Source organism: Sus scrofa, chromosome 13 (genome assembly GCF_054392235.1).
Source record: "Sus scrofa isolate SSC_HxYL_T2T_F1_AM1 chromosome 13, Sscrofa_HxYL_maternal_Yorkshire_Landrace_v2.0, whole genome shotgun sequence".
NCBI classification, from domain to species: Eukaryota; Metazoa; Chordata; class Mammalia; order Artiodactyla; family Suidae; genus Sus; species Sus scrofa.
Genome location: NC_139395.1, coordinates 164,083,127 through 164,099,370, shown reverse-complemented (window position 1 = coordinate 164,099,370; position 16,244 = coordinate 164,083,127). Strand labels below are relative to the sequence as shown.

Here is a 16,244-nt window from a genome sequence, read left to right as displayed (position 1 = left end):
TGTATATGTAACTGGGTCATCATGACATACAATAGAAAAAAATTATATTGGGAAATAACAAATAAAAAATGTAAAATAGGAATAGGAATAGAAGTTAATGTAAACACTGCTTAAATTCTAAAAAAAAAAGCCATTAATTTGCATTTAAGGAATAGTGCTGTATCAATTGCTCAGTATCAGCCTCTTGAGTGGCAAGCAGGTTATTCTACAGTGCCATCAGCTAATCAAGGATTTGAAATAAGAGGGAGCTAATGGTTGGATCCATGTATATTCTTCCCCTCCATCTTCATGGTTCCTCTTTCCTTTGTACTGGCACAGGTGACTTAAGCCAAATAGGTTGACATCCATTAAATGAGTTATTCTGTTCATCTAAAATGTCTTTTTAGAATTTCTTTTGTGTACATACTCACTAGTAGCCAAATGCTCTGTAGATGTTCGTATATATATATTACCATTACAACAGCTCAAATAATAATACACACATATATAACCATTTTTCTTATTTTTTCCTTCTTTATAAGTTTATTTTATTTTCTATTTTTGTCTTTTTAGGGCCACACCCATGGCTTATGGAGGTTTCCAGGCTAGGGGTCTAATCTGAGCCTACGCCACAGCCACAGCCATGCAGGATCCAAACCACGTCTGCAACCTACACCACAGCTCACAGCAACCCCGGATCCTTAACCCACTGAGTGAGGCCAGGGATCCAACCCACAACCTCATGTTCCCTAATCAGATTTGTTACCACTGCACCATGGTGGGAACTCCTATAAGTTTAAAATATGATTTTTTTTCCATTTTTTAAAGTTTTATTGAATTATAGTTGATTTAAAATACTGTGATAATTTCTGCTGTACAACAAAGTGATTCAGTTATACATGTATATGCATTCATTCTCTTTCATTCTTTTCCCACATAGATTATCACAGAATATTGGGAAGAGTTCTCTGTGCTATACAGCAGGACCCCATTGCCCAGTCATTTTATATACCACAGTGTGCATATGCCAATCCAAAATATTCAGGTTCTTCATAAGGTTAAAGTTTGTCATTAGGAAGAAGTATAAGTACAATAGAAGTAGACAATGTGAGAGTTTGAGTCACTTGCGTATATAATTTATTTACGCTTTTGGGGGCTTCTTGGGCCCAAAACAAGATAAACCATTTGTATTATATGGTGATCTCTGTGCCTGAGTGAATGATTCAGTGGATCTGATAATACCAAGCTCATGATGGATAACTTCAGTTACATAATCGTTTGATGTTCCTGGTAAAACATTGGCAATGTTGAACTCCATCCAAGCTCTTTTCTCCAAGAAAACATCAATGGTTAAGAACTCTTTCACATCTCCCTTTTGCATTTCAGGAAACATCTAATGACCAAGGATTGTCTTGCTCTTGCATACATAGTCTGAGATAAAACCCATCTCCAGCTTTCCTGAAGGCCTTGGATAAGACCCATCTATAACCTTTGTCAGAATGGTCCTAAGACTCACACTTGACTCATTTTTTCTATCTTGTTTATTTATATCTTTGGTTCCTTCCATTTCTTTAAGACATTTCTGATTAATGAACAATTCCCCACTACAATCATCTGAATAAAACCATCTCCTTAATTTTCTCTTGCATTTTGTCTTTTAGGACATTCTGTCTTTTTTGGGACCCATGTACGCCAGCAGCTGTTTTACAAATGGTGAGTGGTTTGTACTGTACTTTAAAATGTTGCATTATTATTATTTTAAATTATTTTTATTTTTAGATTGATAGTTGGTTTTGAGATTAAGAATGATGTCAAATTAGGAGTTTCTGTTGTGGCTTAGCAGGTAACAAAACTGACTAGTATCCATGAGGATGTGGGTTTGATCCCTGGCCTTCCTCAGAGGGTTAAGGTGTTGCTGTGAGCTGTTGTGTAGGTTGCAGGCACAGCTTGGATCCTGTGTTGCTATGGCTGTGAAATAGGCCTGCATCTTCAACTCTGATTCCACAGACCCCTAGCCTGGAAACTTCAATATGCCACAGGCATGGCCCTAAAAAGAAAAAAAAAAAAAAAAAAAAGTCGAATTACAAAATTACATTTAAAAAACTTTTTCTGGGAGTTCCCTTCATGGCGTAGCAGAAATGAATCTGACTAGGACCCATGAGGTTGTGGGTTTGATCCCTGGCCTCGCTCAGTGGTTAAGGATCTGGTGTTGCTGTGAACTGTGGTGTAGGTCGCAGACGTGGCTCGGATTTGGCATTGCTGTGGCTGTGGCATAGGCCAGCAGCTAAAGCTCCGATTATACCCCTAGGCTAGGAACCTTCAAATGCCTTGGGTGTGGCCCTAAAAAGACAAAAGACAAAAAAAACCCTTTTCTGGAGTTCTCTTGTGGTACAGTGGGTTAAGGATCTGGCCTTGTCACTGAAGTGGCCCAGATGCTGCTTTGGACAGGTTTGACCCTTGCCCCATAACTTTCACATGGTTCTGGGCATGGCCAAAAATATAAAAAAAAAAAAAAAAAACCCACCGCTTTCTACATCTGTTGAGGTATTGGTTTTCCACTACTAATATGATATGCAGTGTGTGAAAACAATTTATAATATTAAACCAACAAAATGTCAGGGTATATTGTGTCTGATTGTGTAGATTAACCTTTCATAATATTATTTAATTTGAATGCTTAGTCTTATTTTTGCATCTGTCAGTATTTTTTTTGGTAAAATTTAAGAAATTTTCATCAGGCAAATACCCTAGATTCATTCACTAGATTTGTAAAGTGAATTGTGAAGTGTGCCACATTTTTAATGCCCTAAAATATTTACATAATATGAAAATTATCAATTTCCTATGATTTGCGAATAATCATTCAATAAAAGTGAATCTTACTGTTTTTTTTTTTCTTATTTGGTAAATGTATCTTTAATATCAGTAACATTTTAACTTTGCTGTTTATTTAGCTGTTACATTTTGAGTCAATTTTAAACATTTATTTTATAGGAAATAAGATATTTTAGTGAAATTTAAAAAATTATTAATTGCATTTGCATACTATATTATAATTAGTAACTATACGTACATATATCTGTATTTTCTTCTCCATCTTAAGGAATTATGGCTACAAAACACAGTGTAGATATTACGGATCTTACAAAGTAATGATAATAATTTAACCTTTTGGGCAGTTCAGAGAGAGGAAGAGAGAAAGTGTTAGGCTATTTTAAGAAATATTTCATAGATTTTATAGATTTGACATAAGATATTTTGAGTAACTTAACAATTCAAATTCAAAAGCTTAATGCTTTACATACATTTCATTGTTAGAGTTTGAAAGCAAGATATATCTATTTAACAAGGTTTTCAAAGAAAGAAGAAAATTTTACTTATTCTGATCTAAATCCTGTCTTCTGAGTCCTCTCACTCACCCACCCCTTTGGAGGAGGGAGAAGATTATTAGAATTATCCCAGGGTAATAGACAATGGAACTATCCATTGCACTGAAAGGTAAAGCCTGCTTTTGTGCAGGGCTGTAGTCTGATCTTTTGGCCTCAAGTGCAATCACACAAGAGGGTGGCAGCAGTATATTTTCAATAAGTGGGACAACAGTGTAGTCTCAATGGGTCAGACAAAACTTGCTTCATCTTTTTATATTCCCAGTCAAGATTCAACTAACATGACTGTTTAATCTCATCCCAAGGTCATTTTGTTATAGAAAAACATACACCAGTGTGCTAACAGTGGTTATATGTTGATTTGGAGTTGCCAGATGTTTTATTAACTTCTGCTTTCATTATTTCTATCTCCTTTTTTTCCATGATGACTATATATTACCTATGTATTAAAACAATAAGAGGTGATGTAAAATAAGCAAAATGCTACTGGAAGTATATTTGCTAAAATATTTATGCAAATTTGGCCTGAAAAAAATTGAAGGATTAGTGATTTTTTTCTTTTTTTTCTAAAAATAGTAGTGAGGAAAAAAGTTAGTGTTTATAAAAAGGACTAAAGAAAATGCTACCAAAGGGAAAATGAATGTGGTAAATTCATTATGGTGAACAGGAAGAGAAAAATCTCTCACTCTACCCTTGACATTTGCCAGCAACCTTCCTACACTGAAAAATTTTAAGCTTTCTCCATCCTGGATTTTGCTTATGATTTCAAGTATTAATGCCCCACTTTAATTTCAAATGTTATTTTTGTTTTTCTTAAGCCCCTATCTCTTTTTATGTGTAGTCAGTTTTCAGGATATCTAACTCCCAAACTCTCTATAACCACTACTCACTTGATTGATGTTCCCCTTCCCCAATTTATTCATCGCTGTCACTTTATAATAATTTAAGGGGTTCCCTCGTGGCTCAGTGGGTTAAGCATCCTGTGTTGTTACTACTGTGGCTCAGGTCACTGCTTGTGACAACTTTAGATCCCTGGTCCAGGAACTTTTATATGCTGTGAGTGCAGCCAAAAATTAAAGTGAAATAAATTAATAAAATAGGTGAGTGACACTCTCAAAGTAGGGTATCTCTGGGGACTACTGTAACTAAGCGATTAGAAATTGAGCAATCTTGTAAATAATTTCATATGTATCATAAAAAAGCTGATTGAAATAAATATTAGAGTTTAAACCAATGTTTATAGTAGTGATTTCAGAGTAAATAAATGGTGAATCCATTGATACAAGACCAGGAAGGGTCAATTTCTTCTTTAAATTTGTATTTAAGAAGTGATTAATCAGGCTGTTTTCATATCTTGAGGAATGTGGGTCATTTAAAGAAGAATGAACTGTTTTCTAAAATCAATAAATTATGGAATGATGAGAAAATATTTTGTAGTGTCCTCTGTGGGCACATTAATGCTTTTCTAGAGACTGCCTAATTGCTTTGCTCAATTATTTGAAGAGAAGATTGGAATGTCTCCTTTGAAAGGAAACCAAATTAGAACTATGTCAAACTCCACAGTAGCCCATCTCCAGGGACTCTTGGATAGCAGTTACTCCTTGGATTCTTATAATGTTCCCTGTGCAGCAGTTAAATTGATTCCATTTAGGAATCTTTCAGAAATCAAAGATGAGTGCTCATTTATTTCTGCAGCTTTGACTCCTGGATTGCCTGGATACAGGTATGGATTAGATGTCATCACCAGATTAAATCTCTCTATATGTTTTACTTATTTTCCTTTATGTGGATTGGACAGCATATAAATGCAAGTGAATATATATAGCCAAAGTATTTATGTGTGTATTTGTGTAATTTGTAGGTCAAATAAGGATGCCAGACAAACACAAGCACTTTTTATGAAATGAAGCTTCTCCTAGTTTTATTTATTCTAGTCTGACCACTAGAATCATGAATGTAAGAAACAAAGATAAGGCAATTTGTCCAGGTTCCTAATTATTGTAACAAGACTAGGCATGTTTTTTTTTTTTGCCCAGGACTTCTTAAAATAGCTAAGGTTTTTGGTGGAAATAGGTGAAGCCCATCCAGTACTACTGTACAGTTAACTTTACATTACTCTGAGCTGCGAAGTATAAACAGTGCGCTGGTTACTTTCTTTTTCATTTTTTGGTCTATTCGGTAGGAGCATCAAGGAAAAGGAGCAAATGGATGAGACACCCAAATCCTTTGTAACACTGTTTCTCAGGGATCGAATATTCCCAGAGATTCACAACCACTAAAATCACCTCATGGTAGAGAAAACTTTTAAACGTGGGAAGAGTAAAAATCTGCCAGTGCTAACGAGGGCCACTTAAAAAAGATCATAATTTACTTATTTTCCGGTGGTATTTTATTAATGGTATGTTTTTAAAGTCACATTATAGTTAAGAATCATCGTATTGGAGTTCAAACTTAGAAAATTTGGCCATTTGGCTTTGCCAAATCCAATTTGACCCTGTTTCCCTGGCACTTACAAAACACTTGTGCGGTGACTTACACTCAGTATTTTCTTCCTGTAGCTGATTGCGCATATATCATACTTCTTGAGTTTGACATATTTAGAAGTTCTGCAATGAAATAAGTAAAAAAATGACAACACCGTGATCAATTTGTAATCTTTGTTTTAGGAAACTATTGAGCATTTCTTTCATTTTATCTTAATATTCTATAATTCTAAGTAGTTTGGCTGGCAGATGGTATCAATGCCACTAGTCATATCACTCAGGTAGTACCATGGTAAGCCTTTTTAAGTAGAAGTAATAGTTGTAAAATTTTTACTTCCTGCTAGTAATATATAGATAATTCCAGATGGTCCAAAATTTATCTCAGAGTCCAGGAGATGGGATTCAACCCATCTACCATTATTAACATTTAGAATCCTCATCAATAATCGTGAGTCAATAATGCTGAATGGTTAAGAAGATAATCTCTTCTGTTGTGTATATATAACTAGCTCTTAGCTCTGTCACATACTCACTTTTGTCCCTGCATGTTTTTATTATCTCTGTGCTTCTCATTCCTCACTTATAAAATTAGGATTGACCCAGGGCACATGGCACAGAGTGCACATAGTGAGTGTTCAGTGAATTAGCTGTTATTTGACTAATATTTTCGACGTGGTTTTCTTTCATACTTGTGTTAGACTTATCCGAACTGCCTAAATGAAAGGCTATTTCCAATGCCGCTCCTATGTCTCAAAGTCAAGTACAATCTTCCACATAAATATTGACACAGCTCTATACAGTTATGCACTTTCAATATACGGAGTCTCTAATATACTAGGAGACTTGAACCTATTTTACCCAAATTATCTTAATAAGAAAAAAAATCAAATATCTAAATAGTACTTGCAGCTTTACATCTCCCATTTGAAGTGTTTCCACTGCAATATATTGAAATTGTTTAAATAGATTTAAGTTAAGAACACGTTTTCCTCTGGAAAGATTTGTATCAATGTGTTCAAAATGGTATATCTGGGTGAATATTAGGGACATTTAAAATTTTCTTTTATCTTATACTTACTTCCTGATTCTTCTAAAATAAATAGTATTTTTAAGTTAAAATAAATTTAATTATTATTAATTTAAAATTAAATTTATTAAATAAATTTTAAATTTATTTTTAATTAGTAACACATTATCTCCACTCAATATTATAACTTCATTTATGATACCACTAAATCTACTCTATATAGTTACTAAGCTAAATAATTTTGACTTATTCAAGAAGTTGATTTTAGATTAATAGAAAATATTGTTTAAATTCAAGCAAGTATGCATAAGTAGGTAAAACTTGATTAAGGGAAAATGAAAATATTATATCTAGTTGTCTGTATGGAACACAGCCTTATGATTTACTGTAAAATATATAAAGCACCTCCTTAATGGCTGGTAGAATTTAATACAGAATAACCTCATCCAAATCTCACTGTCTCTTTCTCTCAAAAATTAATTAAAAATAAGCTTATGTAATTTCTTTCCCTTTCTTTGGACATTGAAATATATTTTCTCAAATTCTGTTGAAAGTCAAAACTACTGCTTCAGAGCTTACATTATAGATCTTCTTGATGTTAATTTTATGTGTATTAAGTGAACATACATTGGGTAAATTTAACACTCAAGGTTTGAAAGGAAAATTTTTCTTGAGGCCGAAAACTTTAAATTCTCAACAAATGACTTAAAAACAATTTCATGCCTGGAGGGGGTGGAATATAACACGTAGAAGCTATCACTAGGCTCTTTTTAGGGCTTTATTTAATCACATGAGTTGGACATTTGTTCCAAATTAATTGCTTCTTTTCAGTTTTTATACAATGCTTGTGTACTTTATGCCCCCTTTGCTTTGACGGTTTTAAAACAAACGAATGTAATAGACTGCTCTGGATAAGATTCAGACTTTTTGGCAGACTCCTAAGTAACAAGAGCCACCAGTACTTAATCAAATAGTATGTTTTAGTCTCAGCTTTTTTTTTCATGCTTTGAACCAAGGCTCTTTAACTTAACTGCCTATCCATCTCTTATGTAAACTTTTATTGCTTTTTAAGTGATAATATGTTATAAAGAAAAATAGCACCTAACAGAATCTAAATGCCCTTTTCTTAAGAGTTTCTCTGCTTCCAACATTGATTCCTATTCATGTCAATATTTTATACTGTGTCATAGAAATCAACCATCAAAATAGATTTTTTTTTCATTTTTTTCCATACTCTTGACATTTTCCCAAGTTAATCTTTGAGAAATTTGTTAATATAAACATTTTCTTACATACATATATTGTCTGAGTAAGTGAAAACTTGAGTTGAGAAGGAACTTCATAAATATATATGACTATATATTGACTACATTGAATATATATATGTGTGTGTGTATAATTTCTGTTCCCCACATTGTTAAGCCTGATCTTTAAAATGACAATTATATTTTCTTATTCTAGGTAAAGTATAGTATAGTAATAGAGACAGGAGTGAGATGAAGCAGAAAAGCCTCAGAGATGCTTGTCAGAGCTCAAACTCAGTTTAAAAAAATGTCAGTTTTGGTATGCAACCCCAAGGACATGAAGTCCACTGTGATTAGTCATATGACTCTGGCCTGTAGTACCCTGCTGGGACACTGTTGCCATAGCACTGAAAGGGAAATCTAGCAACTAGCAGCAGTCTCAGATGCTATCTGTACAATGCCAAATGATATATCAATTTTCTAATAAAAATAACCTAAATGCATCCTCCTGTAAGAACTCTGTGTCCACTTCATATTGATTTCTAAGAATTATTGATTAGTTAAAACAATAAAGGAGATACTTTTTTCTGTTTATTTATATTGCCTACTAAAGAATGAATAATGAATTAAATTGGGAATGGATGAGTTCAGTTTAGAAAGAAAAGTTAAAGCCTTGAATATAAGCCTATTTCTCAAGTAACTCTTGAACCCATACCTTTCTTCTGAAGTTAAAAATGTGTTTATATGTTATTTAAGGCATCATGAGCATCAAGTACTCATTTCTACTGCAGTTATATATATATTTATAGTTCCCATCAAAATTCACATTGATAATGTTGCTTATTTAGTGTATACTGGGCTAGTAGAATACATGTGTGAAAATATAGCACATGTTTTCTTAAAATGTATTCTCAATAGTACCGCACTATATAAATCAAGTCTGACTTATAGGCACCAAAGGAAGCATTGGAACCAATATAAAACTGCTTTATATTCTCTGACTGAGAAAATGATGCACCAACTCATGTAATCCACGGAGATTTCAAACCTCTGCTTACCTAGTAAATTGTTTGTGCCCAAGCTGGCCTAAACTAATTACCTCTAAGTAATTTCTAACAGGAAATGCACCAGAACCCTCTGAATCTTTGAAAAATTAAAGTTAAAAATGTAGTCTTCCATTTATAATGTAACAAGTATTTTTACATCCTAAATATGCTTAATTGGCCACAACTAAACAAAACACAAAACATACAAATAACTTCAAGATTTAAATGAAATTAATATATTAAAACTACCTATAAACACAAAGCTCTTACAATTCATATATATTTAAAAATTAGAATTTACCTTCTACAGAAAATTGAGGTCAGTGTAATTTAACTTTTTTTCTGTTAAATTATGTGAAGATAAATTTCCTGACCACTCTGTTGCTGCAAAATCATTTGGATGCTCTATGTGTACACTGATAGATATATATATTTTTTACATCTCTATATTTCTACCTCAGGAAAAAGGAATCAGATACTCTTTTATTCAAATTGATTAAATGTAAATGAATTTTCTCTGATAATGCCTTCTTATGAGTTATTTCTAAATTATTAAAGTAAAACATGAAAGTGGTATTTGCTCACTATGTGCATTGTGACAGTCACTGGACCCTAGGTGCTTTCTGTAATGTAATTCTCATAAAGACTAAGTAGTTAACATTTTAATAGGAAAAATTGGTATCATTTCCTTCCTTATGGTAGAATTTTCAGGTAAAAATATCTGGGTGTGTTCTACCATTTTGAAATGGTAATAATTATTGATTGAATTTCTTTAATACATATTGGCCTAAGCATATAATCTGTTTCTCCTGTGTGACATTTGGTAGTTTGTGTCTTTTTCAAAAACAGTCCATTTTGTCTAGTTTATAATATTTGTGAGAATATAGTTTTTCACAATATTCATTTATTATCCTTTAATGTCTATAGGACCAGTAGTGATGACCCTTTTTTTAAATTTCTAATATTCATAATTTGTGTCTTATTTATTTTTTATTGTTTTAGCTTGGCTACAGTTTTACCAATTTGATTTCAAAGAACCAAGTTAGGTTTCATTGAATTTTTTCTATTGATTTCCTGTTCTCAATTTAATTGTTTTCTTCTCTGAATTTTATTTCTTCTGCTTGCTTTAGACCTAAATTGTTCTTCATTCTCTAGTTTCCATATGTAGAAGCTAAGATTATTTTTAAAGCTTTTTTCTTTTCTTGTATTTGTATTTAATATTATAAATTTCCTTTTCAGCACTGTGTTTGTTTGCTCTCACAAATTTTGATAAATTGTATTTAAATTTGTATTCAGTACAATTTTTTGTTTATTTTGAGACTTTTTTGACCTAATGTCATGTAAAAGTGTGTTGTTTTATCTCCAGATAATTGAGAATTTTCCAACTATCTTTCTGTTGCTTATATTGAGTATTTAATTCTGATTTGGTTCCATTGTGGTCTTAGTATATTTTATATGATTTCTATTCTTTCAAATTGCTATAGTGTGTCTTATGATCTACAATGTGGTCTATTAAATTTCCACATGAGTCTGTGAAGACTGTGTTGCTATTGCTTGATGAAATATATTATAGATGTCAGTTAGATTGAGTTGATTGAGAGTGCTCTTCAGGTAAACTTTATTCTTACTGATTATCTGCCTGCTTGGTGTATCATTTACTTAAAGAGGGTTAAGTCATCAACTGTAATCTTAAATTTGTTGACTTATCTTTTCAATTCTAGCAAGTTTTATAGCTATGAATTCTAATTATCTGTTGTTAGGTTCATACATGTTGGGGACTGTTGTCTAGCTGAGAGTTGACACCTTTATCATTATGTAATACCTCTCTATCCCTCATAATTTTCCTTATTCTTAAAATGGCTATATATGAAATTAATATAGCTACTCTATCTTTCCTTTGACTAGTGTCATCAATGGTATATCCTCCCCAGTTCCTTTACTTTTAACTTCTTGGAATCCATTTATATTAAAAGATTTTTTGTAGCTAAAATACAGTTACATATAGTTAGGACTTATTTATTTATCCACTCTGATAAGTTCTGTATTTTAATTGATATATTTATACTATTGACATTTTCAGTGATCAGCGATACAGTTGGATTAATTTCTACCAAGTCTGTAACTGTTTTCTATTTGTTACACTTTCTTTGCTTTTTTCTCCTGCCTTTTCTGGTATTAATAGAGCATTTTATATGTTTCCATTTTATTTCTTTTCTTTAGTGCATAAATTATACTTCTGTTTCAGTTTTTTAGCAGTTGCCCTATAGTTTGTAATATTTTTTAAGCTAATGTAAGTCCATTTTATAATAAGTCTATATCACTTCATGTATAGTACAGATAACTTCATAATAGTATTCCCAATTCTTTCCTCACATCACTTAAGATGTGTCATAAGATGTGTCCATATGCTATACATCTCTATACTTCAAACAAAAAGTTTTATATTAAATTAACAATAAGAAAAATATATTTTTATTTATTTGTTTATCCTATCCTTTTTTTTCCTTCTTGTATATCAGAATTCATGCCCTGTATCATTTTCTTTCTCTCTTAAGAACTCATTGTCATACCTGACAGGACAGATGTGCTGCTGATGAAGTTCTTTAGTTTTACTTTTCTGAGAAAATATTACTCTTTCATTTTTGAAAGATAATTTAATTGGATATATAAAATTTCAAGTTTATTTTTTTTTGTTTTCTCTCAATACTTTAATTATTTTACTCCACTCTCTTTTTGCTTCCATGGTTTCTAACAAGAAATCCACTATAATTTTTATATTTTTCTTTTATTTGGTCTCTTTCAAAATTTTTGTCTTATCTTTAATTGCTGCCAATTGAATATGGTATACCTGAATGCATTTTTTTAATTCTGCTTAGTATTTTCTGAGCTTCCTGGGAGCTTCCATATGCTGCAGGTATGGCCTGAAAAGCAAATAATAATAATAATAATCATGGTAATAAACAAAGAGGGCAGGAGGAGACTTTGAAGGTCTTAGATATATTTGTGGTGTAGAATGTGGTGATGTTTTCATGAATATACCCTTACCTCTAAACTCATTAAGTTGTATACCTTAAAGATGTATAGTTGTTTTTTTTTTAATAAGAATCATACCTCAAGAAAGTGGTTGAAAAAAGGAAATTGATTATGAAAAGTAACCTTCTGCCAGAGTCATGAAAGGATTTTCCTTAGCTCTGCACCTTGAAAATCTGTTGAGTTAATGTGGTGTAAAACCCACAAGAATGTAAGTCAACCTAAGGCTGTGGCCCCCAGGAGTTTTTCATCTTCAGACTTTTGCACACTCAGGATCCAAAGTTTGTCTTTATTAATCTAAGTGTTCCTATCGTTTTTGGCTCTAGCAGCAACTGTTCCAAGCAGATCTCAGCTTGTGTTTCTTTTGATGAATGACATTTATTATGTGATATCCCTATTTTTCTTGTAGTAATTTTCTCTGTTCTATAATCCACTTTGTCTGAAAATAATATAGTCATTCCAGCTTTCTCTTTATTCTTTTCTGAATAGTACATTTTCCCACTACTTTTACCTTTAACCAACTAAATATTGGAAGTAATTTTTAAATATAGATTTCAAATAATTAGGGCAATTTAAAAAAAATTCCACTTTGCCAATCTCTGTCCTTAAATTGATATGTTTAGATTATTTATATTTAATGTAATTCTTGGTGTGTTAGATTTTAAATCTTCCATTGAATTGCTTTCTTTCTGTTTATTCCTCCTATATTTTATTTCTTTATATCCCATTTCACTCCTTTGTTTCCTTCTCTCCTGTGGGTTACATTTATTTTGAATTATCTATGGTATTTGAGGGTTTTGAAAATAGTTTTTTCACTTATTGGTTTCTACAGGAATTATGAGATACATATATAGCTTATCACTATCTTTTACTACCAACATTTTATTAGGAAAAGAGAAATATAGAAACTTTACTGCATTTGAAGTCATTTTACCTTCCACCTTTTATGACATAGTTGTCTTTAATGTTACCTCCATATACATTTAGAACCACATCAGATAATGTTAAATACTCATTTCATTTATTCACTTTTAATTTTATTTATGTATTTTTTTTAGGGATGCACTTGCAATATATGGAATTTCCCAGGCTAGGAGTTGAATTGGAGCTGCAGCTGCTGGCCTACCCCACAGCCATAGCAATGCCAGATCTGAGCCGTGTCTGTGACTTATGCTGCAGCTTGTGGCAACTCTGAATCTTTAACCCATTAAGCAAGGCCAGGGATCAAACCTGCATCCTCATGGATACTAGTCCAGTTCTTAACCTGCTGAGCCACAACAGGAACGCCCAAATACTCCTGTCATTAAGGGGAAAAAACAAATAACAACAACAACGAAAAACCTCTAGTGAATAGTCATTGTCTATTATGCTTGACTTTATATTTATTCTTTCCATTCTACTATTTTTTTTTGTTCTTGATGTCCCGTTTCCTTCTATTATTATTTCCTTTCTCTCTATAGAACTTTCTTTTGCATTTTGTTTATAGGAGAAATACCTGTGGCAATCTCTTAGCTTTTTATGGTCAAAAGTTTTTATGTAGGGGTTCCCGTCATGGCCCTGTGGAAAAAAATCTGACTAGGAACCATGAGGTTGCGGGTTTGATCCCTGGCCTCACTCACTGTGGCATAGGCTGGCAGTACAGCTCTGATTCAACCCCTAGCCTGGAATGTCCATATGCCGTGGGTGTGGCCCTAAAAGGACAAAAGACAAAAGACAAAAAAAAAAGTTTCTGTGGAGATTGTTACTATTTCTATGTTTATGAAGTAATTTTTTTTTTTTTTCGATTTGGTTTTTTTAGGACTGCACCTGTGGCATATGGAAGTTCCTGGGCGAGGGGTCGAACTGGAGCTACTGCTGCCAGCCACAGCCACAGAAAAATAGGATCCAAGCCACATCTGTGACCTACACCACAGCTCACAGCAATGCTGGATCCTTAACCTGCTGAGAGAGGCCAGGGATTGAACCCACATCCTCATGGATACTAACTATAATGGGAACTCCTGAAGTAAATTTTATCTAGATGTATAATTTGAGGTTTTCAGCACTTGAAAAAAGTTAAGCAACTTCCTTCTGTCCTCCATGGCTTCTAATGAAGTACTTTGCTGCCATTCAAATTGTTATTTCTCTAGAAGTAACACATTGTATCTTTTTTTACTATTTTCAAGATTTTTTCTGTCTTTTGTTTAGAGACATAATATTTGATTTTGATAAGCCTGTGTGTGTGTGTATATATGTGTACCTTATATACACATAAGGTAATAATATATAGATTACCTTAGCTTCTAGGTTAGATTTGGGAAGGTTTCAGGTTTTTTTTAATGTATGTTCTCTTTTATGTTCGCATTATATAATTTTTGCTGATCTGTTGTCAAGCTCAGGGACAATTTCCAGTCTTCTCTATTTTTTTTAAATGAAACCCAGCTAGTAAGTTTTTAAAATTTTTGTTATTTTATTTGCAGTTTTAAATTTTGATTCAATCCTCTGTATCTTCTATTTATTTTGTGAGAGGTTTCATTTTTTAACTGTCCCCAAAGGATCTATAATTTCTTGTTGAAACATTTTTATGTCAGATGCTTTAAAATCTCTCCCAGGTAATTTTATCATCTGTATCATCACAACATTGACACATGTTGATTGCTTTTTTCATTGAAGCTGAGGTTTTTCTGGGTTTTGGTATGACAGATATTTTGGATTGTGTTCTGAGACTTTTTATGAGTTATTTACATTTTACTTTTTAGCAGACAGTATACCTGTTTAGGTTCAGAATTAATGTCCTGGACTAATTTTCCAGCCCATGATTCAAGTAGGAAACTGCTTTCAAAGCCTTTTCAGTACTATTTTGGTGTATACCATTTTGTGTTCTACCCTACCAATTCAAAATTTAGGCAATGTTACACACTGTAGTCCGGTTTTCAAAATATGTATTGTTGATTCTTTTTGTTTCATGAATGTCCCAGAGTATATGCATAGATGTATTTGGCCTGTTTGATTCCTTCCCAGATATATCTTAATTTTTTAGTTATCAAGAATCTTAGTTTTCAACTTTATATACACTGCCCCATACTGCATTTACAGCCATAAAAACTCATATCCTATTATACTGTTAAGGAATTCAACCCAACTTATCTTTATTCGGGAAATGAGATCAATAAAGAAATGTTCTGAAAAGCTTTAATGAGAACGTAGAATTACTATTTCTTTAGGCATGGGGAATGAAGTGATTTTTAAGGAACCTGAGGGATTTTTAAATGTGAATGTAGCTGATCCACAGAACAATGTTTTGAAACACTTGATAGTGAAAGACAGGGAAAGAAAGATTATCCTACTTAATCTTTATGACTTTATGAGGAATGTATAATTATGGTGATGACTATAATTACAATTATGATATTCCCATTCTGTAGATGATAAGACTATTGCTCAAAACATTAATGGCTAGTTGTAACAGAACACAGGCATATACCTGTAGTTCCAAATCCCATATTTTCGTAGGGTTTGTTGGATTTGAGGAGTTGATCAAGCATTCAAGCATTGCAACCATAGTTTTTGTTTACAATAATAGAAAAAAAATAAGTCGAACAGAGGCAGGGCCTGATTTGCTAATGTTTAGGAATCCCAAGATAAGAAATGTGGACTTCATTGAACCAAAACTTGGATCCACTGAAACATTTCCAACATGAGAGTGACTCAAATCATCTCCTTAGCGAGACTGATCTGACAAGAGTATATGAAAGATGTGGGCTTTGACACAAGTCAGGCAGGAGTCCAGTTAGTGAAATATTGCAGGCATCATTGGAATGTAGCTTTTGATATGCTATCAGTATGTGCAATCCATTGAGGTAGAACACTATTTTAGAAAAGGATTACAGATTTATATAAAGCAAACTATCTGTAATTATATAAATAGAGATTAGAGTGTTATGGATCATAAGTTCCCATTCTCTAGGACATATGATCATGTCCAGATGGTATCAGAAATACCCCCAAGATAATCCAGAGATTAATTAACAGCTTTCTGGAGGATTTACTTTTCCTTCATCCTTAAAAAA

The 16,244-nt window shown here is 32.7% G+C and overlaps 1 protein-coding gene across 5 annotated transcripts in view; it reads left to right on the top strand.

The window, feature by feature from the left end:
- Positions 1 to 16,244, top strand: part of LOC110256428 (uncharacterized) — a 1,007,420-nt gene that overhangs the window by 741,655 nt on the left and 249,521 nt on the right. For all 5 annotated transcript variants that reach the window (XR_014824871.1, XM_084991378.1, XM_084991380.1 and 2 more), the window contains one exon: positions 1,641 to 1,692. Coding sequence is in view for 4 of the 5 variants with exons in the window: in XM_084991378.1 (XP_084847504.1) it covers positions 1,641 to 1,692 (52 nt within the window). In the remaining variant the exon portion in view is untranslated. The remainder of the gene's footprint in view (positions 1 to 1,640; positions 1,693 to 16,244) is intronic.